We start from the raw sequence: 21,643 nt of genomic DNA on the forward strand, positions 1-21,643 counted from the left end.
CTGCTGTTACTAAAGAGTCTGTCTGTCTGTCTTCCTCCCCCCCCCCCCGAGTTTCAATTTCCTCCTAATTCTCTAGACAGCCATTGCCTCTCCCATGGCGATGCAGTTTTGCTGATGCAGCCTGTTGTCTCTGTCCCTCCTGCAGAAGGATTTCACCATGCGGGAGGAGTTGCAGCAGCGGGACGTGGAGCGCTGGCTGGGGTTCATCACCTTTCTCTGCGAAGTCTTCGGCACCATGAGAAGCAGCACTGGAGAGCCCTTTCGCGTCCTTGTCTGCCCCATTTATACCTGCCTCAGGGAGGTAAATGCCTTCAGGGTTTGACCTTCTCTACCTGTGGGCCGAGCTGCTGCGTTGCAGGGCTGAGGTGCCCAGGATTTGTAGATGTTTGCTTTACGATTCCTAGAGGTTTGCTTTGCCAGCATCAACACTTCTCACCCCAAAAGTACCTGCGTCTGCCAGGATGTTTGGCTTTTCCTGTGTATTGTGCTTCTGCTAATTAAAAACACGTGCTCCATGCAAAACCCCTTTGTCTGAGGGTTCGCAAAGCCCAGCAGTCAGGATTGCAAACCCAGCGTCTGAGTTTACAAATCCCAACATTGCGAAAATCCTTACCCAAGGTGCTTAAAAAGCTTCTTAAAAACAGGTGAAGCCACCTGAATAGATGAGGCAGGCTGAGGGGAGGGAAGAGGGAGAGAGGTGAGGTTCTGTATGTCCTTACCCCCCACCTAGTGCAGCAGAAACCCAGCCCTGCCACAAGGGTTGGGGCACCAGAACCTGAGCTCCTGACAAGCTCATTTCAGAGCCTGACCGCCCCGTGGTTCAGGGTGGGGGCAGAAACCTTGGTGAGGACAAACAGAAAAGGCAACTCAAGTGTTCATGTTCAGCAGAGCAGGAGAAGGCTTTCCCCCGTCCTGTTTTAAAGATGGGTTTGTCTCCTGCTGCTGTCTGTAGAAGACTTTCTCAGAAAAATCCACCTCGCTGCCCGAGGTTAGAGCTGTGAATTTCAAATTTTCAGTAGTGCTTCTGTCAGGCCATAAATAACTTGCTGTAAAATAAGTTCTCCCCTAGACCTTGGGCAAGGGGAAGATAAAGAAAGTGCCAGCAATGACTTTTTTACATGCATGGGAAGTTTTCTCTGAATGCAAACACATCATAAACATTTTGTCTTCACAGTAATATTGTGGGTAGGGTTCACAGATGGTGAGCGTAGCAGTGAGAAGGAGTCCGGGCATCGTGACGAGGCACACGTATCCAGAGAAGGAGGTGGGAGAGGGATGCTAAGAATAGCCGAACTTCCCCAAAATCTCTGCCCACAGCGGTATGTGTCACCTTATGGGGAAGATCTTGGCATCTAGCAAAGTCCCTGTTCCCCTTGGCTTCCCATCACAGTTGTGACACAACCCAGCCCTGGTTCTGCCAGGATTTTTCCCTGCCCACTCCCATCTACCCTTGCTATGCCAACACAGTCCCTCTTGTCACCATGTGGGGACATGGTAACAATCTAGAGGTGCACAGAAGGACATGAATTTCACGTTATCAAGGATATTTTTTGCTACAGGGCAGCTACCAAAAAAGCCTTTACTAATGATATCAAGACATCATATGTAAATTTGCTTCTTAAAAGTACATCTCTCTGTTCCCTAGCAGGACAGCTCTGTTCCCATGGTGTTGTTTGTCAGAGAAGATGACTCTTAGCTTAGCTGACATGGGTGAGCCTGAGCCTTCCAGCTCTCCTGCCCCAAAACAGTTGATCCGTGACTGCTCACTCTGCAGGGTTGTGACCCTGACTCACTCTGTTCCTCTTCCATGGCTCTGGGATGGGTTTTTGTCTCACCACTGTTTTTTACTGCCGTCAGCTAACCCCGAGGCGCAGGGCCAGCCCAGGAGAACCCGACCACCAATTATCAGCAGTGATAGGTGCCAGGCTCTGAGGCAGTTGCCAGAGCCAAAGCCAGGATGTAGACACAGCCAAGGAGGTCCAGCTGCACCAGGAGAGGACAGGGACATTTGCACAGGCTGACCCTGCCGGGTGCTCCATGAGATGGTGGAAACTCCGTAATCATGCTGAGGGCTCATCCCTTGGCGAGCTTCATGAAGCACGTGGGCTGGTGTCCCAGGGCAGACTAAGGTTTGGGACCTCCGTTTGCATCAGGACAGGTTCACAAGGTGTAATGGTGCTCGTCATGGGTTTTTCCCCTTCCTGCTGATCAGCAAATACATCCCCATGTACCGTCTCAGCCCCTAAATCCTTCCCCCTCAGGCATCCCCCAGCAAAGCCCCTTCATGCTGCCCTCAATCATGCTTCACTCCCTCTGCCTCAGCCCACCCATCCTTTGACAATAAATCATTACCAGAGGTGAGATAACATCTCTCCCTCTGCCTGTCCTTTCAGCTCCTCTTGCTTTTGAGTTTCTCTGTCTCTTTTTTCTTTTTTTTTTTTTTTTTTCCTTTTCCTTTATAGCCTTGGCAGACTCAGCCAAAGGTTAGTGAGGGAGTGAGCAAGAGGAAGGGGAAAGTTGCCTGATGACTGAGGCAGGAATGTCTCTTCCCTTCCCCCTGCAAAGCTTCCTCATTTAGCTCCTTTCCTTCCCCCCTCCCCCAAATAAAAGCTTATTAACAACATCATTAGTTGTGGAGCTGGGCTGGGTAGGAGGAAGTGAGGATGGCAGTGAGGACATCAGTGCTGGGTGGCCCGATGAAGGGGAGCTAGGGACATCGGGTGGCAATGCCAGTGTTATTTATTGAGCAGTGTAGATGGGTTGGTTTTGTGGGCTGAAAAAAAAATCCAAAGAGGCGTTCATTTCAGGCAAGGCTGGAGTGATAAATGCTGGGGTTTGCTGGTTAATCAAACCAGTGTTCATCACCATCCTCAGGGAAGCAGGCAGACCGCTGTGTTTTGATGTCAGCCACGGGAATGGATGTTTAATCATGGCAAAGGAAATTTGGGTCAGAGCTGCCACCTTGCCCGGGCAGCCTTTCAGGAGCCAAGGGAGTGGCTGTGCCCCTTGGCACAAACGTGGTCCACGCCAAGCCTCTGTCCCTGGGGGCTCTGCCACATCCTCCTCCGTGCCCATCACCTGAGCTGCCTGCTGGAAAACAGGGCAGGGGGAGAAGAAAGGGTCTACCACCACATCCAACACGGTGACTGCATCTCCCAGGAGCTGAATCCCCAAAGAATCAAAATGTTTAATTTCCAGAACCTTTCTGGGGGTTTGGGGGGAGATTTGGGTGTGCGGACAGTATCTTCACAACAAGGTCTAGTGGGGTCAAGGTTGGGATTTTAGGCAAAGAGGTGGTTTGCCAAGAGAAGTAAAAGGTGAGTCCAGCTTGTTAAAATGGTTTGATGAAGCATGGTAAGTTTGGATAGTGGTTTGGATCAAAACATGGTTTTCTGCTTGGAATACTGCATAGTTTAGCTTGGAAAAGGAAAATAGATACCCAAGCACAGCCCAGAGATCAGCACTGAGGACAGCTGGGAGAAAGGAGGAATTTTTATGGCAACCAGAGGAGAGCCCTTTGCAGATGAGAACCAGAGGGCTATTGCAGCCATCAAATTTAGGGAGCCTGGGAAAAGAATAACAAAGCAGAGAAGTTAAATAAAAATAAAAGAGTGAGCTTTCCTCCTATTCTTCCCTCAGAGCTTTGGGGAATTTAGGGCAAGCTGGAAGAGGGCATTGTTCCCGGGGAAAGGCTTTCCCCAGGGATGGTTGTGCTGCAGCCAGGGCACTGTGGGCTTGGCCCTTGCCTGCTTCCAGCCCTGGCTGTCCTCATGTTGGACCAGTGGTGGCATCTTCCAGGACCACGTTCCTCCGTAAGTCTTTTATCTAGCATGATGAAAACACTTCTAGCCATTTAGGACATTGTCCTGGCTCCTGCTCTTGATGGTCTAAGCAAGAGGGATGTCCTACTGTCTTCTTCAAGCCCTACAGCCCATGTGCTGTCAACTCTGGCCTCACTTTATTTCACAAAACCAAATTTGTCCCTATACATCTCCAGGATGGTGAGGAGTGAACGTGCTGACATTCTTGCTGCCCTGAAGCCCCTGCCCCATGCCCAAAGACTGAGGACCACATTCAGCCCCACTTCAACACTTAACGTTTCACATCCCCCAGTTAGAACCAGGAAAATAACCGAGGGACTTTAATCCTTGCAGCCTGGCCATATTTCTGCTTTTCTGTGGCCTTCGACAGAGCCAACAAAACATAGAAAATGGTTTAAAACCAGGGACCAGCAAATGTCAGTTGAACCATCAGCAGAGCAGGAGCACTCCAGAGCCCTGTTCCTGGTGCAACAAGTGCCTTTTGGCTACTGAAGACGTAGAGATAATAAATAATATTGATTGCCATCTATCGTTCACTGATTATCACCCCTTTTGCCTTTCCTAGCTCTTTCCTGAGCATGGTTGGAGCTGGCTGTTCTTCATGCAGCTCTGTGCTGCCTCTGGCTGCGTGTGTGTCAACAGGGTTGGCATGGGCCAGCCCAGCTTGCTGCCCTCCCTGCTTCATCCCCTGGTGCTGCTGGGGAGGAGAAGCACTGGGACTAGGTCCTGAGGGATCTGGCCCAGCTCTTGGTGATGGCTGAGGTCTGCAGGGAAGGATCATAGACAGCTTGGAGCCACAATCATGCTCTGCAGAAGCTGGGACAGATGAGGGGTGTTGGGAAGTTTGGCTCCTCTTGTGTCTTGATCTCATCCTCAGTGGATGTTGTTGGGGTGCCAGCTCAGGAGGTACCTCTGGGCCTGGGAGCTGCCACCTTCCTGCCAGCCCTCTGCCAGGAGGAGCCGTTCCAGCCAAGGTGGTTGGTGTCGAGTGCTGGTTTGGGTGCATTTGTTTATTTTTATGACGCCATTCAGCAGTCAGACCTGGCTTTACAGCCAGGTAACCTGAGCAGTTGCCTACGGCAGCAGAGCAAGGAGGTGGAAAAACTGGTTGTGGGACCTAAAGCTTGAGAAGATGCCAGGTGGAGATGTCACTGTGGTCCCCTCAAGGCACCTTGCTGATTGGGGTCCCACAAGGGCAAGCAACACAAGGTGGGCTCTGCCCCCTCTTACCCCCCATAATAACCCTATCCCACCCCTTGCCCATGCCCCTGTGCTCTTCTCCTGCACAGAGCTTGTTTCTTGTGGAATGCTGAAGATTCCTCTTGACTCCTTCCTCCAGCCTGCTGAGGTCCCTCTGGACTGCAGATCCTCAAGCACACTGAGTGGTCCCCCTCAACTTGGTGTCATCTACAGACTTCAGAAGAGCATGCTCCTCACCTCCTCCAGGTCATAGATAAGGATGCTAAATAGAGCAGGTCTCAGGACAGATGCCTCGGTACTCCTCGTCGCTGGCCTCCAGGCAGATTTGGGCTGTATCCCAATAACTACAACCCTCTGAGCCCAACCATCCAACCAGGTTTTTTACCTGTCTCGTTGTCCACCCATGATGTCCTAGCTTGGATATAAGGGGATTGGATTCCAGGAGTGAATTCCAAGGAGCAGCCTTCCTGCAGCACTGTCCCACGCTCAGCGCCTGCGGGTGCATGGATTGGGGCTGTTGGGGCAGGTTTGGAGCAAACCTCAGGAACCAGCTCGTCACAGAGAGACTAATTAAACTGCAGAACTCCTTTGTGCAGGAGGCTGTGGCTTCAGGACCAATTGATGGAGATCCCTCCAGCTGTTGCTGGGGGTGGGGGGTATGCTGGGGGGTATCGCCCTGAGCGTCACCACCCGTAAGGGAGATGTGGGCATTGACCTGACCCAAGACAAATGCTTTTATGGTCTGATTACCAACCCTGGGGACTGAGAGCAGCTCCCAGGAGCGGTGAATCAGCCCCACCGAGGCAGCGGGGAGCAGACCCATCAGGCTGGTGGCAGGCAGGACAGTTGCTCCTCTGCAGGAGTTGTCTCCTACCTCCAGTCTGGTTGGCAGAGACGGTTCCATTTCAGCATCGTTTAAAATCTTGGCATACCTCCATCGCTTCCCTGCCTTGGTACATGCTGCTAACTGAAAGCCTCGGGGTGGTGGTGCAGGGAGGATAAATACTCCCCGTCTAATTGCCTTTCCCCCATGTCTGAGTCTGCGGTGTAGCATGTAGATGGGTATCCACTCCCCTCCCTTCTCTTAGTGCCTGTTATCTCCTGGGGCCATGCTGTGTAATTTAGAAAAATATTCTAACACAGTAATTAACATCTGAACTTCAAGAGGGCACCGCCTTTTCACTGTCTCCTTCAGAGGAAGAGAGACCAAAACCTTCCTGGCTTCAGTCAGATGAGCGAGGAGGGTGGTGCTGTTTGGAAAAGAAAATTGTATCTTTTAACATGTTGGTTTTGTTGGGTTTTTTTGATCACTCTCACTTTTTAAAAAGCCTTTTGAGTCAAAAAAGGGTCTGACAGTATAATGAGATGCTAGGATTTTTAAGATTATTCTCCTAGTCAGAGAATGAGACAGAATTTTTCCTTTATCGAATGAGCAAAGGCAGGAAGGGGATCGGATCCTAACCCTGTGCCACCCTTCCACCCGGGTAGCTCCATGAGGCCAGATCTGGCTGGAGAAAATACATTCTTTGTGAAGAAGGGGACTTCTGTCCTCAGAGAAGTCCCCTTCTGGTCCCCCCCATCTGGTTCTGCAGAAATCAGTGGTTTGGTCTCCAGTCTGGCGGGACTGGGACAAACTGGGGAGTGCTTTGTAGGGGGGAAGGTTGGAGGAGGGATGACGGATGTGGGCATGGGAGTAAAAGGATGCCAGGGAAGGAGGGAGAAAGAGTAGACTAGGGGGTTAGGGACACGGGAAGGAAGGAGAAATAGGGAGAGTAAATAAGTGGGAATCCAGAAGAGGAGAATTGAAGACCTGGAAGAGCTGGGAGAAAAGTCTGGGATTTGGAGCAAATGGGGTACGCTGCTGTGTGGGGTAATGTGGACCTTCAGAGCCATGGCAGGAGGTAAAGTGTGGGAGCAAGGGTTTGCAAAGAGGAGGGACAGGCACGTGTCTGTTGGACCGTGCTCCCCAGAAGGATGGATGTCCTCATGCATCTGTGCCTGCCACGCAATAAATAAATAAATAAATAAATAGATAGATAAATAAATAAATAAATAGCTGTGCGAAAAGCTTTCATGCACACAGACCCACCATAGCTGTGCTGCAAAACCCTCCTGCGAATGCAGCTTGGGGGGGGGATTCCCTTTAATCAGCATTGTTTTGCTCAGAGGGCAGAGTTAAGATGAAGGAGATCAGGTGTTATTTGGGAGCAGACGAGGATGGACCAAAACAAGGAGAGCTGTTCAATACCTTTGAGCCCACCTGCTCCGTTGAGTATTTTATGTGCAGGAATGTATATTCTTGGAAAGCTACAGGACTTGTTTAGTCCCAGCATTAAAACCGTAATGGCATATTTTAAATAGGGGAGGGGAAATGCCGCCCTTGTTTCTCTGGGACCTGTGGAAAAGGCAGAGGAAGCAATTAGGGCAGATAAAGGAATGAAGCTAGATACCATCTCACAGGATGGTCCCTCCTCCTCGCATGGCTTTGTTTTTCTCCTTCACCCTCCAGACCAGGCATTGTTAGTTCCCAAAAACCCTTTCAATGGGATGTAAACACAACTATTCAGTCTGCCACCATGCGCTCTCTCCCTCCGCAGATCCAGGAAGGCCGAGAGCGTCCAGCGAGCCAGGGTGGAGCCCATCGCAATCAAGCGTGATGGTCTCACCACTGTTTCTTTCCATGTTTTGTGTTTCCCCGGGACCCTTGGGATGAGATCACATCCTCTTCTCCCTGGGTTATTATGTCTTTGGCCGGGCAGGATGAAGCTGGCCATCTGGGTGGCTCTGGCCATCTGTCTCTCCCACCTTTGGGTCCTGAAGGTCCACCTCCAGCCAGGAGATGTGTAACCACCAGGCTACTGTTGGATCACAGTTTCTGAGTTGATGAGTGACCAGATTTTCTTCATCATTGTCTCCAGTAATTACCTCTTAATGGTTTCCATCTTTGCAGGAATCCCTTCTGGGAGAGAGAGTCATGTTTCATGGTTTGCCTTGTCTACAGTGGAAAGGAGTAGGAGGAGTTTCCCACAACTGAGTACAGGGTTTTGTTCCTCTAGCCTTAATTCAATTTGCTCTTAAGTGTCTCTGAGTTCCTCAGGAGCCTGACAAGGAGGATATCAAACATTTTGGTCACTTGATGCAATAAACAAACTAATCTCTTCTTACCATCCTCCCAGGGAGTTGGGTAATAGGAGAACAGAAGTCTCATCCTCAGCTGAGAGAGCATGTCAGTATAAAAGGAGAAGTGCCACCAAAGAAACTCCTCCAGGTTGTCCAAAATACATTAGGGAAAGTGCCTCCTATGGAGACAGCTCTCGACACAGCCATGCCAGCACAAGCAGCTCCAGCCCAGAGCTCCTTCCACCCTGTGCCACCTCCTCTGGGCAGCTGCTTGTGGGACCAGCAGTGACCTGTGGTGGTGGCCTCTTCCTAATGGAGCAACGTGACGTGCTGTTAGCATGTTCCCACCTGGGCTGAGACCAAGTCACCCTGGTCAGGGAACTGGGAAGAGGGACCCTTCCATGAGATGCACAGGCTAGTGGCACCTTGTGCATCTTCAATGGGCTTGAAGACTTGACCACATCCCCAGAGAGGTGTGAGCAGAAGGCCATGCGGAGAGAATTACTACTGCTAGTGGATGCAGCCTGATGCAGTGTACCTCTTCCAGCTCAGCTGAGTTTTCAGAGCCCAACAAATAATGTTGCTCCATAAGGGAAAAGTTTTCCCCAAAACTTTATTTGGCCAACCTCAGCATCAAATGGGTGAGCAGAGAAGGTGCCACTTATGCCTATGGACTTCTAAAGTCCTTCTGTTTCCAAGTGCTCACTTGTTTCTTCTCTAAGGAAAGGTCTTACCTGACTTCCCTAGCTCCCAGGGTGTGCCCAGAGAGGGACTCTGTAGCCCTTTAGAGAGGGTGGCACTGGTGCAGCTGTTGGTGGGTGCAGGATTGGCTCAGCTGACCCTCTGATGTCCTGGGTCAAGTTGCTGATAATTCTATTGGGAGCAGATTGCAGAAATCCTGAAACTGGCCTTGCTGGTGAGGTGTTTTGTTATTACTCATACCCACACCCTCATTTGTACTTTGCATTTTCCCCACTCTTGGCTGTTTTCACCACCCTGTGCCTTGTGACAATAAGGAGAGTGGAGCTGTAGCAATTGCTTGTAGCTCAGAGAAGTGCGTGACTCTCCCCATGCAGAGCAGCTGAGCAGTCCCATGCATCTTATCTCAAGCATCTTCCTGAAAGCCCTGCGACAGTGGGTCGATAAAGGGCCAGTGGAAAAGCAGAAAATTGCTATTGATGTCTTTCTGCAGAGAGCCTGTGAAGTGCAGCAGAACTAGCTTGTCCTCCCAGGAGGACACATCTAGCAGACCGTGGGGCATCCAAGGAGGTTTTTGGAGCAGGAGTTCCCCAACTGTGGCCCATTAGACCACCAAGAGTGCCTGCAGAGCCGTGTCAGCAGGACAGCATGCCTTGCACCTTAACAGTGCTCCTGGTTGTAGGGGATCATCATAGAACCATAGAATCATGGACTGGTTTGGGTCAGAAAGGACCTTCAAAGGCCATCTAGTCCAACCCCTGCCATGGGCAGGGACATCTTCAACTGGATCAGGCTGCTCAGAGCCCCGTCCAGCCTGGCCTTGAATATTTAGGGCCTGTAGCAATACAATGAGTGGTAATGGTTTTAAACTAAAAGAGGGGATATTTAGGTTAGATATTAGGAAGAAATTCTTTACTATGAGGGTGGTGAGACATTGGCCCAGGTTGCCCAGAGCAGCTGTCTGTGCCCCATCCCTGGCAGTGCCCAAGGCCAGGTTGGACAGGGCTTGGAGCCACTTGGACTGGTGGAAGATGTCCCTGCGCATGGCAGGGGGGTGGAACTGGGTGGGCTTTAAGGTCCCTTCCAACCGAAACCATGCTGTGATTCTATTCTGTGATTTGCAGGGATGGAGCATGTACCACCTCTCTGAGCAACCTGTGCCAGTGTCTCACCACCCTCATTGTAAAAACTTTCTTCCTTCCATCTAGTCTGAGTCCATCCCCTCTGAGTTTAAAACCATTCCCCCTTGTCCTATCGTGACAGGCCCTACTAAAAACTCTGTCCTCATCTTTCTTCTAAGGCCCCTTATAAGGGGTCTCCATGACAATTCCGACCACAGAGCTGGAACAGATCCATCTTGTTGAGGACAAAGTCTACCACAGCCCTTCCCATGGGCTCCTCTGGTTAAAAACAAACCATCTCTCCAGCACCCTTTCCAGTACAGTGTGTTCATTCTGCTTAAGCTCCAAGTGGCACAAGTAGCTGGATTTTTCCTTCTTCCTAATTAAAATGTGTCTCTGTTTTCACCCATTGCCTCGTTTTATACCAGCGAGCTGGCTGCTACACCTGGATGATGTATTTGCAACACCGGCTCCTCTGCGGTCGTGGTCCACACTCCCTAGAGGAAATACTGGCAGGCACCTCCTCATGACCTACGCGTTAAGATGAAAAGCATACCTGTGGGCAGGGACCGCAGAGCAGTTGCAAGGCTGGAGCTTCACGCCCGAGGCTGTCTGAATGTCCATGCATGTTGCCACCTGGATGGATGAACCTGTGATGCCCATCGGGCAGCCAGGGGAAGCGGCACGTGGGCTGCGGTCAGTCCAGTTTTCGCTGGGGCTCTAAGACATCCCAACCTCTCCATGGCTCTGGGTGGATATTTTCAAGCTTTCTGCGCTTTCACGCTGGAGTCATCACCAAAGCATCAGAAGACACTGCATGCTAAGAGGTAGTTTGTGGCAAGCGTTGCTTATATGCCATTTTGCAAGCAATATCATACACAATAATTAGTACTGTGCCTTGCAGGAGAAATATCGTTGCAGCTGGAAGGGGTAATGTATGCGTTGGGCTGTTCCCACTCCATCTCCCAGGGAGAATTGCTGAAGAACACAATTAAACGTGCATGGTTTGGTGATAAAGGATGGTGGGGCAGGTTCTCTGGTCCTGCTCGTGGCGTGGGCACCCCTGAGAATACCAAGTGAGCACTTTAGTTTCTCAGCAGCCCAGGTGATCTCAGAAAGCAGATAAAAAAACCCAATATTTGTGGGTATGTGTATCCCATCAGGTATGTGTATCTGGTTTGCTCCTGGTGGTCTGCACCACATGCGTGTGCATCCATTGCTGTTCAGGAGGACCAGGCTGGTTCTCTCCATGATGAACCACAGCTGAAGTTTTGGGGATTCTCAACAGCCATTGCATGCCCACCCCATGGGGCTTACATTGCTTACCTCTGCAAAGATGTAAAGAGCAGGTTTGGGGGCCACAGAGGCCAGGGGAGACTGGTCCCGGTAGCATGCCACAGAAACTAGTTGCACTCAAGAGCCACCCTGCAAGGCACTGCAGCTCCACCACATGCAGCACTTCCAGGAGCAGACCCTACAAATTATATTGGGTTACTTATGAAAATATTTAGTGCCCAGAGCCTACCCAGGCATGCCAGCCTCACAGAGGACCTTGCCCAGTGCGCCCATCTCTCAGCAGGACACAGAAATTTGGAAGAGGAGAAGCCCGATATCTTCCACCAGTCTGCAAAACTGCTAGTCCAGCATCAGAAACAAAAGTGAGAAGCCTTTCGCAACTGAGGCTGGGTAGATTCTGGCATGCAGCCTCCTCTCTTAGGAAATCAAGCAGACTCTTTGTCTGCTTTCCAGCAGGAACTGCTGCTTTCATTGCCCGGCTTCGCCCGATATGGGGGAAACCAGCTGGAGAGCAAAGGGAAGTTTTTCTCGCAGACAGCCCCAGCCTCCAGGGGATAATTACAGGTTAAACCGAGAAGCGTGTGAGTCTCAGCTCGCCTGCCCCGTTGTCTGCCTCACGCTCCTTTTTCGGCTCCCTCGTCCACATTCATCGGCTGGTTTGAACTGTGGGAACCTGGTGGAGAGAGGTGGGATGGTGTCCACAGTGGGATTTGGGCAGATGCACACAGCAGGGAGGAGCAGTTATAAATAAATAATAATTCCAATGTGGGAGTGCTAATTTAATGGGTATAGCATGTTTACATTAAAATATTTTAAGTAAATACAAATTAGATGGCAAACGATGAGTGCAGTTGGATGGGTTCAGGTTTATGGTCACGCAAGTGCCAGTACTTCAGGGTTGTGATTTCCCTGTAGGTCTCGAAGCATTTGCACCATTTTTTCTTGCAGTGCCGTCAGAGCTGATGTGGGGGTCAAGGAGCTTTGGGAAACGCTGTGCTCCTGCTGAAGCAACCACCCCGCTGCTTTGGGGTGCCTGGTGCTTGCACGGGGCAGCTGTAGGTGGGGATGAAACACCCTTTGAGAAATACACACAAGATGTCATCAGTGGCTGAGGACATTGATGGCAGGACCCCAGGCAGCACAGTCCTTGCAGTGCAGCCCTTGCTGTCTGCCTTCAGCAGCAGTTCAGTGCCCATGCCAGGTGAGGGAGAGCCACCTGGGCTCCTGGATCTCCTCCTGTCCCAGCATGCAGGGGTCAGAAGCAGATAGCTGGTGCCTACATCCCGGGGAAGATCCAGAGCCCTCAGTGCTAGAAACATAGCTATGATCATGAACATGCAGAGAAATGGTGACATCTTTCTGATCCTCCTGGCTTCAGACTGTTGCACTGATGCAGGTGGCTGACAACCATCTGTGGGCATGGACTTGGACTGTGGTTCTCAGAGCACTAGCAGATCTGGGCCCTGATGTACTGCACAGAGCCATGCCTGGGTTTGGTGGGCAGGCTGTGGGCCTCCCCAACCCACACATCCCAGGCAGATGCTGAACTGTGGCCCTTGGGACCAGTATCTCTTGATGCCTTGATGAAGCAGTGGAGCACATGGTGCTTGGATGGACGAGGTGCTGGCACATGGTGCCTGGATGGATGAGGTGGAGCACATGCTGTCTCGATGGAGCAGTGGAGCATGTGGTGCTTGGATGGATGAGGTGGAGCACATGCATGCTCCTTGTTCAGCCAAGTCATGCAGATGAGGTCCAGGAGGACAACTTGAAGGTAGAAGGTGCCTGCCCAAGGCTGGGGGTAGGATATAGTCTGTTTCATCATAGGTAGGTAAGACTATACCTCATTAGCCAAATATCTGAGCACTTGACAGTGGCATATTCATCCTCACATCCTCACAACCACCTTTAGAGGTAGGGAAGTGTGTCCCAGCTCTGCAGGTGGGAAGCTGCAGCAAGGAAAGCCCAAGTGAAGTTGTAGCCTTTCCCTGACCATGTATCCCTGGCAGAGAGCAGGATCATCGAGAAGACCATGGCAGAGGAAGGGCTGGAGTCAGGCCACCACCATAGGCCTTCCTCATCAATCCTAACTCCACTTCTATTGCTTTAATTATCACATTATGTTCTTTACTAAAGAACAGCAAAATAGGCAAGGTATATTTAATTTGCAGCCCTGCTTTATGCCGTGCTCACGAGATAAATACCCCAGGAGTGGACTAGTGCCTGTTTATATTTGTCCCTAACTGATATTTTTTTTCCTTCTTATTGTTGTTGGGTTTTAAATAATCTCATGGTTTTTTGTGAAGAATCTGTGAGCTGTTTGTGCAAACTTATCTCAGAGCATGCAGCTTGGGCTTAACTAACATTTTCCAAACAATTCAGCAGAAAGATAAACTGGGGTGGGGGGGACACAACTGTTGTGGTTCAGCCCTGGCTGACCCTTTGGCTAATGCAAGATAAAAAACAGTGGACCTCCTGCTCATTGAGATGCTGGAAACATCACCTTCAAAGCAAACAAACTGCTCTCTGCTGAAAACAGAAGAGGATGAAGACAAAACTTTGAAAACAATGATAATTCCTTGAATTACCTCTTCTTTTCCCTAGCTGTTTTCCAGCTGGTAAGCAAATAGGTAAAGAAAAGGAAACATGAAAAAATGAGAGTGGGAAGGAGAGATGATAAGGCTGAGAATCAGAATTGTGATTTTAACTAAAGGATGTGACTTTGGAGTACATTTAGTTATGCTGAGCAGTTTTTATATGTACAGTTTTAATTAGTCTAACCATTTTTCCAATGTTTGCCTCTCCCTGATGAATTTCAGATAATAATGAAGCCAGTTTTCCCAATTTTTCTCCTTTTTCTCAGTGTTCGGTGCATGCACTCAGCTCCCCGCTGCATGCAGGGATTAGCTCAGGTCCAGCAGGGCTTGTTCAGTCCAAGGTGATGGAGTGGAAGTGGCCGTAGCTTCAAGTGTTGCCAACATTTGTCATTTTATCAACCACCTCACAGTACAGTGTTATTCATAACTCTCGAGCTCACTTTTCTGGCTGATTGAGAAGCTCAGTATTTTATCTGCTTCAAGAACGACTAGAACAACTGTGCTTTCTCTTGGGGGTTTAGCAAAATACCTGAAGCAGCATCTTTGTGCATGCTACAAAGTCATAAAGATGAAAACAAAAAAAGATGTGTATTTTTGATCTGGCTTCAAGGGTCCTTCCTTGCAGCTTCAAGGTTTGTGGGGTGAGTGTGCTGAGCTCCTACACTTTGCCATTGCCAGGTAGAGCCGTTGACCCTCACTGCGCACCCCGAATCTGAACCAAGAGGGGCGAGCATCTTTCTTTGCCATCCTATGCCATGCACAGTGATATTTGGGGTCTCTCTTGAAAATTGCTTGTGCTTACAAGCTCATGTTTGTAATGCAAACTTCATAGAGAGCAGAGCAAGGTTGGCATTGGTGCACCTAAGACACTGTAGTTTCGCTGCTACCCATTGTGCTTGCACTACTATATAATCAGTCTAGAAGAAGCTATATTAATTATGGTGGCTTGGATGTGTTGCATACCCATCAGGTAATTTTGTGGCTGTTAGAAGTGTCCCCATGGGGATGGAAAGGTTTGGTGGTGGGTGGCTACCATCCCTTCCAAATGGCTGCTCCCAGGGCTGTGCTGCTGGAATGTTGTCGTCTGATGGTTGTATTTAGTCCCTGTGTATGTGAAACGAGTGCATTTTTCCATTGCCTGCTGGGGAATAAAAGAAGCAATATAACCTAAATAAAATTTATTTTGAAAGTTGTTCATCTAAATTCTCTCTATTCTGCCCTGCTTGCTCACTCTCAGCAGTGGGTACGCTTCTGATCCCCTTTACCCTGCATTTTTTCACTGTTTATCTTCATTTTTTTTTGGTGATGATATTATCTTTTCTCCCCTTTTTCTGATTTTCTGTCCTTTCTGCCTGGAAGTGGCAAAAGCCAAGCTGGACGAAGAGATGGAAGGAAGGTCGTAAGGGAGGAGGAGGAGGAGGTCACGCATTTCTCACCGCCTGTCTCTTCTCTCTTTCGCAGTTGTTGCAATCTCAGGATGTGAAGGAAGATGCTGTGCTCTGCTGCTCCATGGAGGTAGGGAAGCACCCGCGCCATCCACTCTGCTCCTCATGGCTTTGCCCCTTACTTGGCTACGCATGTGTCAAGCAGCTGTTAGATGTTTCCAAACCCAAACAGCCGTGTTACTTCTTTGCAGGATAGAATTACAGAATGGTTTGGGTCAGAAGGGACATTCAAAGGCCATCTAGTGTGACCCCCTGCCATGGGCAGGGACATCTTCAACTGGATCAGGCTGCTCAGAGCCCCGTCCAGCCTGTCCTTGGATGTTGCCAGGGATGGGGCATCAGGCACTTCTCTGGGCAGCCTGTGCCAGTGTCTCACCACCCTCAGCATAAAACATTTCTTCTATCTAGTCTGAATCTCGCCTCTTTGAGTTTAAAACCATTCCCCCTTGTCCTATCGCGACAGGTCCTGCTAAAAACTCTGTCCCCATCTTCCTCCTAAGCCCCCTTTAAGTGTTGAAAAGCTGCAGTAAGGTCTTCCTGGAGCCTTCTCCTCTCCAGGTTGGACAACCCCAACTCTCTTAGCCTGTCCTCACAGCAGAGGTGCCCCAGACCTCTGACCATCTTCGTGGCCTCCTCTGGACCTGCTCCAAAAGGTCCATGTCCCTCCTGTGCTGAGGACCACAGAGCTGATGGGATCTCACCAGAGCAGAGTAGATAAAAGACATCACTGTGAGATAAGGGACAGCCCTCGAGATTCTGTTACTGGACTTTTGATCCATGTAAATGGATGCAAAAAGTTTGGTAGGGGGGTTGTATCACAGAGTTACATCATCCTGGTTCCTTCAAATCTCACCCTGCCTTTATTTTTTAAGCACAACTTCACCTGTATTGGAACAAAAGCTGCCCCGTGGCTCACGTGGAGAGGTTTGCTGTGCTCAGCAGCAGCTTTGCGGAGCAATGCTGGTACCAATATAGCACAGTTCCATGAGTTTCACTTTTGGGAAGTGATTGGCCTGGGGGGATGGATGCTTTTCTTGCAGCCTGAATGGCTGAAATTCAGCAAAGCATCAGGCAGCCAAGGAGGAGAGTTGGAATTTTTAAGGTTAGGACTTTGGGGAGCTTATGCTGCTCCATGGAGGCTCTCCAAGGAGTAATTGTTTTAAAAAAAAACCTTGCCTGTCCTCAGAGACAAGGCATGGCAGGTATAAATGCTGATCTCAGCAGGGCAGGATTTGTTATGCATACAGGAGGGCTCTGCTTATTCCGATTAATGACTGGGAGTCACTGACAGCTGTGAATCGGCAATTAAATGAAGGGCCAGGTCGAAGGCAGGAATACCACATCACAGCCTGCACTTTGTTTTGACAATAGCATGATTTTTAGGTGGGATTTTTTTTTTCCAAAAGCAATCCAGCGTTGCCATGTTTGAAGTCAGTGGGAGCTGAACCATTCGCTCCTCCAGCAGCTCCTCCTGCTTTTGAAAATCTCACCCTTTATGTTCAGCTCTTGGATCAAGCTGCCGGGTGGTTTTGGTTTTCAAAAGCCACGACGCCTTTAACCTTGCCTGCTTGCCCCACCACACCGAGCAGGGCAGAATCGGAGGGATGGAGGGCGTCTGGAAATGCCAGCAGGGTGTTTTCATATCATAGAATGATAGAATCCTAGGATATCTCAAGTCTGAAGGGACCCATAAGGATCAATATGCCATGGTTGACGCCTTCTCCCGACAGCTGCAGAGCACCGGCCGGCTGCTGGAGGAGCAGCTGCCCGAGCTGATGATGGAGCTGTTGGCGATAACACGCGACAAGATGCTGTGTCCCTCCGAGTCCATGCTGACACGCTCCCTGCTGCTGGAGGTTATCGAGCTGCATGCCAACAACTGGAACCCCCTGATGCCCACCATCACGCAGTACTACAACAAGACCATCCAAAAACTGACAGCTTGAGGGGCAGGGCAAGGTGGGGTGGGAAGGGACAAGAAGAAGACATGCACCTTGATGGGATCCGGCAAGAGCTTTTCTGATTTAAATCCCCCCAGCAGACCAAACCCCAGCATGCTCGAGAATACATTCGTGGGGCAGGGAGGGAGAAGCATGTTTCTTTTTCAGCTGCATTGCCAAGTGCCACCCCTCTTCCCTGCTGTGGTTTTGTTTTAGGGGTTTCTTTTTCTGAACTCATTGCTCAAGCAGCAGCAATGCATCCCGCCGGGTTATTGTTTGGCTTTCGAAAGAAGACAGAGAATTTGGAGGGGGAATAAAACCAAACACGAATCCATGTGGGGGCTAGTATTGTTTTCACGCTGTCCTCCTGCCTTGCCACAGCCAACTGGCAGGAGACAGCAGGCAGCAGATGTCTCGGGAGGACAAAGCCAGACACAGACTACACCAGACGCTCATAATTGATGGCTTTTGTCGAGCGGAACTTGCATTAGGTTCCCCCCTCCCTACCTCCTTGTCTTCGACTTTCTGTGTGTGTCCGTCCCCCTGCTTGCCACCCCTTCGAAGGTGGATTGGAGAGTGGGACGACTTTCTTATTTACACTGGGTTTTCTTTTTCTCGAGTGTTTATATTTCCTTCTTATTTTATTGTATTGTTGAGCGGACAATTGTGATTAGCTCGGAGACAGGCAAAGCAACGCCTTCCCCTGAGCTGACTCATGGTTTACGTGAAGATGCTGAAGCAGAAGGAGTATTTTAAAGGGGTCCAAAAGCCACTGCAGAAGTAACGTAGCCACCGTCATCTTGCCAGTACCTCCTCAATGGATTGAGAAACATGTCTTCTGAGCTGGGAGCTCTAAGGAACAGGGGATTCTGTGCCTCTCGCTGTTCGAGTCACTGTTATCCTTCAGCCACTATAACCCTTTTTTTTTTCTTTTTTTTTCTTAATAATTTTTTTTCCCATTGAAGGAGTGCTTTATTGTCATTACTGTCATGGTTGTAATTATACATTTAAATCCAGGCCTGTTATAGTCAGGCTTAATAATGTACAGGGCAAGGGAGAAATGAAGGTTTGATGTTCTTCTTTGGAGACTGATGAAGTGAAAAAAAGCAATGTATGGCAAAAAGGAGGATAAAAGAAGAGGAAAAATAGGAAAAGCCAAAAATAGAGGTTTTGAGCCTGGCTTCTAACTAGCTGAATTTGCTATCCAATGTTTCTAGGTGTGCGGTGTACAGGAGTGGCTCTGTCCTATGGTTTGTGTAAGTGGCACCATGGCACCAAGGGATGGATGACGTGTTTGGAGGGGAAGATTTTGCTTGGGGATCCCCGAGTTGCTCCATGCTGGAGCATCCTGAGGGAGAGGGTGGCTGTCGGGGGGTGATGATGAGACACCGCCTGGGTGAGGAGATGCCTGGAGGGTGAGGAGGCTGGTACAGAGGGTTACACCACGCCATTGCATCGCTCCCCAAATCATGAACAAGGCTTAGTGATCTCCTTATTTGCTTGTCTAGCGATGCTTTGACTTACTAAAATACTTCAGGTGCTTATTTCAGTGAAGCCTAGTGGAGGTGCGAGCTGCCCTGTCCCGTCTGTGCAGTGGAAGAGCAGCCGAGGAAGGCATGGTGCTGGCAGCCCGTCCTGTATTCTTCCCATTATTCAACTTTCCTTTCCTGGTGATAAGAAAAAAATTTATGCTGCAGCACTGGCATGCATGGCCCCCGGATCAGGCAGGCTGGGTCTGAACCCAGCAGCTCAAACCCATTTTTCCAAGGAAGACATTGAATTCCTGGTGTCTTGTAGAGAAGAGAGTTTTCACCCTGACCTCTTTGGATGTGCAGTATGTTCTCGGGTGCCTTATGAACATGTCAGTCTGTCCGTGATGGGATGGAAGCTTTCACTGCAAAATTTAAAGGGCAGAAATTTTCAGCAGAAAATGCATTGTAGGAGATGGAGAGTCCTGATGCTGCAGTTCAATATTATTTAAATTTTCATCTGGTTGTCTGCTGATGCAGTTCCTAACACGCACATGGAACAAGAGGAGCAAGCTGGAAACAGGAGCTTCAGTTCTCCTGTCTACCCAGAAAGCAGTAAAATGATTGCTCAATGCACTGGACTTGTCTGGAAAAATTAATTTCTGCTTCATGGATTCAAGCCCAGGAGCTTTGCGTGGTGACAGCGCCTGGCGTTGCCTCAGCTTCATTAGTAGCAATGGGGTTTGATCGTATTAATGAGCAGCTGAACTTGGTGAAGGCGGCAAAGCCCATCAGTATTATAAGGCTCAGGGTTGCACCCGTTGTTCTTGGCTTTTCGTGCTCCCTGATTTCTCGGGAAGCAGAGGGGAAGGGGATTTAACGCATATTGCAGTGCACCCAGGCACAGCTTCAGTCTTCTGGGAGAAGACCTGAAAACCAGATTTGTCTTGATTTATTTTTTTTTTAAAGAACAGAAAAGTCCTATAATGGGGGTACAGCCTGGTGGGTTGGGGTGTGAGGGATCCTGCCAGCAGCGATCCAGACCACCACTCTGGCCCCTGCAGCTTTTGCCCTCCCCCAGAATTTGCTCTTGGGATGTAGTGAAAGAAGAAAAGGAAAAAAGAAAGAAAAACCCATAGAATTGGAGATTTTTCTTCTAAAAACCTGAATTTTCACCTATCAGTGCATCAGGAGGCATTCACAGGTGAAGTGTAAGCCATGTGGCAGTATTTTTGCTTAAGCATTTCCCTACCCCTACCAGCCATGAGGGTTTATTCAATTTTCCCATTGGGATGCAATCCTGCAACCCCCACCAACCAGGCTTGGCCCATGACTTTTCCCTCCAACACCGGGATTTATCCCGCCGAAGAAATTCTATGTGAAATCCGTCATTTTTTAATGTCTTGCCATTTGTCTCCGCTATTAACGTATGCTCATCCAGCCATGAACTGCTTTGGTACATCAGTCACTCTGTTGATGTTTGAGAATCAAAGTGTCAACCGAACATGGGGGTCTTTCCCCAAAATTCCGTGCTGCCAATGGTATCTTTCTGAAGTCCATCAGTTGGAAGCCAGCGGGCATGTGGCATCATTAACCATGGTACCATGTTGGGAAAACATGTACCACAAGGTCATTCGATGGGGCAGGATGAGGAGCAGTGCTGGGAAGTTTTGGAGATTCCTGGTGAGAGCACCTAGGAATGTCATTGACTATTTGACTATTTTCTTCTTCTTTTTTTTTTTTTTTTTTTTTTTTTTTTTTTTGGCTTTCTTAAGAAACGATTGCCAAAAAACATAATTCTACAATGTGTATTTTTGCAGCTGTGAAGCCACTGGCTACATCTTCCCAAATTAGCCAGATTCAATTTTTGCTGTTCAATAAAAGTATTTGTGTGGGGTTTTAATATGATGTCCCCATGCGGCTACATCAACAAAGGGGAAAATAACCTCCTCGAGCCAAATATGTGTGGGGCCAAACCTTGGGCTGGTATAAAGGCGAGTGTCTGAAGCATCTGCAGAGGAGCGATGCTCTGCAGTACTGCCGTGCCGGTCCTCCTCCAACACAGAGCAGGTTTGCTGGCTCTCTGCCAAACTCCCCAGCATCTAATTCATCTTGTTCCTGGTGACATTATTTCCAAGCTAAAGATTTTTGCTACCCACAAAATTACTTGCTTGGTTTCCCTGTGAGGGATTTCACTCCCCTTTGGAGAAGTCTTATGTATAGGGAGGTGAAATGAAAATGGGGAAAAAAAGGAAAAGTAAGCGATTTGCTTGGTTCCCCTCTTCCCCCAAAGGAGATTAATTAGTATCAATTCTTAACATGATTGATGGCTTTGAAGGAAAACTTGTCAGAATAACTTATGATTTATTTTCATGCTTACTTTTGTAACATCCCTCACTTGGAAGTCTCTCAAAATCTTAAATAGGATTTTTTTCTCACTTCCCCGCTGGCTATTTTATGGCTTTACACTAATTTTGCTCTTCTTGGTGTTAGCTATTAGCAAGTCCCGGTGATAACTTCAGTATTTTTTCAAGAGAAATGACACTAAGGGTTGCAAAGTCCACTGTCAATAGCCAAGGGAGCTGCGGTATCCTGCAGAACACAGAGTTAACGCTATCAATTAATTTATTTTTTAATGTATTTATTTGCATTTGAAAAAGCAACATTTTTAATTTAATCATATATGTTAAACAAAGCGCTTAAAAATTTTAAAAAATTAAAAAAAAGGAAAAAGGTTTTGGGAAGAATAGAGACTAGATATTCATACTAGAGAAAACACAAACTCATTGTTTTCAGCATTTCAGAGACTCTTAAAACAAGGGAGCTCATAACTCTTTGTGGCAATTCAGTCTTTGTTTATAGAACATCCAGACCCACTGTATGCTATAAAATGCATCATCTGAGTAATAAATGTTTAAAGCTTGACATTTCCCCG

General features: G+C 48.8%; 1 protein-coding gene across 2 annotated transcripts in view; it reads left to right on the plus strand.

Annotated features, from left to right (window-relative positions):
- Positions 1-20,407, plus strand: part of LOC121080636 (CBP80/20-dependent translation initiation factor-like) — a 154,736-nt gene extending 134,329 nt beyond the window's left edge. For both annotated transcript variants that reach the window (XM_040578783.1, XM_040578784.1), the window contains exons 9-11: positions 146-301; positions 15,316-15,369; positions 17,030-20,407. In XM_040578783.1, the coding sequence (XP_040434717.1) occupies positions 146-301; positions 15,316-15,369; positions 17,030-17,245 (426 nt within the window). In that variant the 3' untranslated portion in view covers positions 17,246-20,407. The remainder of the gene's footprint in view (positions 1-145; positions 302-15,315; positions 15,370-17,029) is intronic.
- The last annotated feature ends 1,236 nt before the right edge of the window (positions 20,408-21,643 follow it).

The sequence above is a fragment of the Falco naumanni genome, chromosome W, assembly GCF_017639655.2.
Source record: "Falco naumanni isolate bFalNau1 chromosome W, bFalNau1.pat, whole genome shotgun sequence".
Taxonomy (NCBI): domain Eukaryota; kingdom Metazoa; phylum Chordata; class Aves; order Falconiformes; family Falconidae; genus Falco; species Falco naumanni.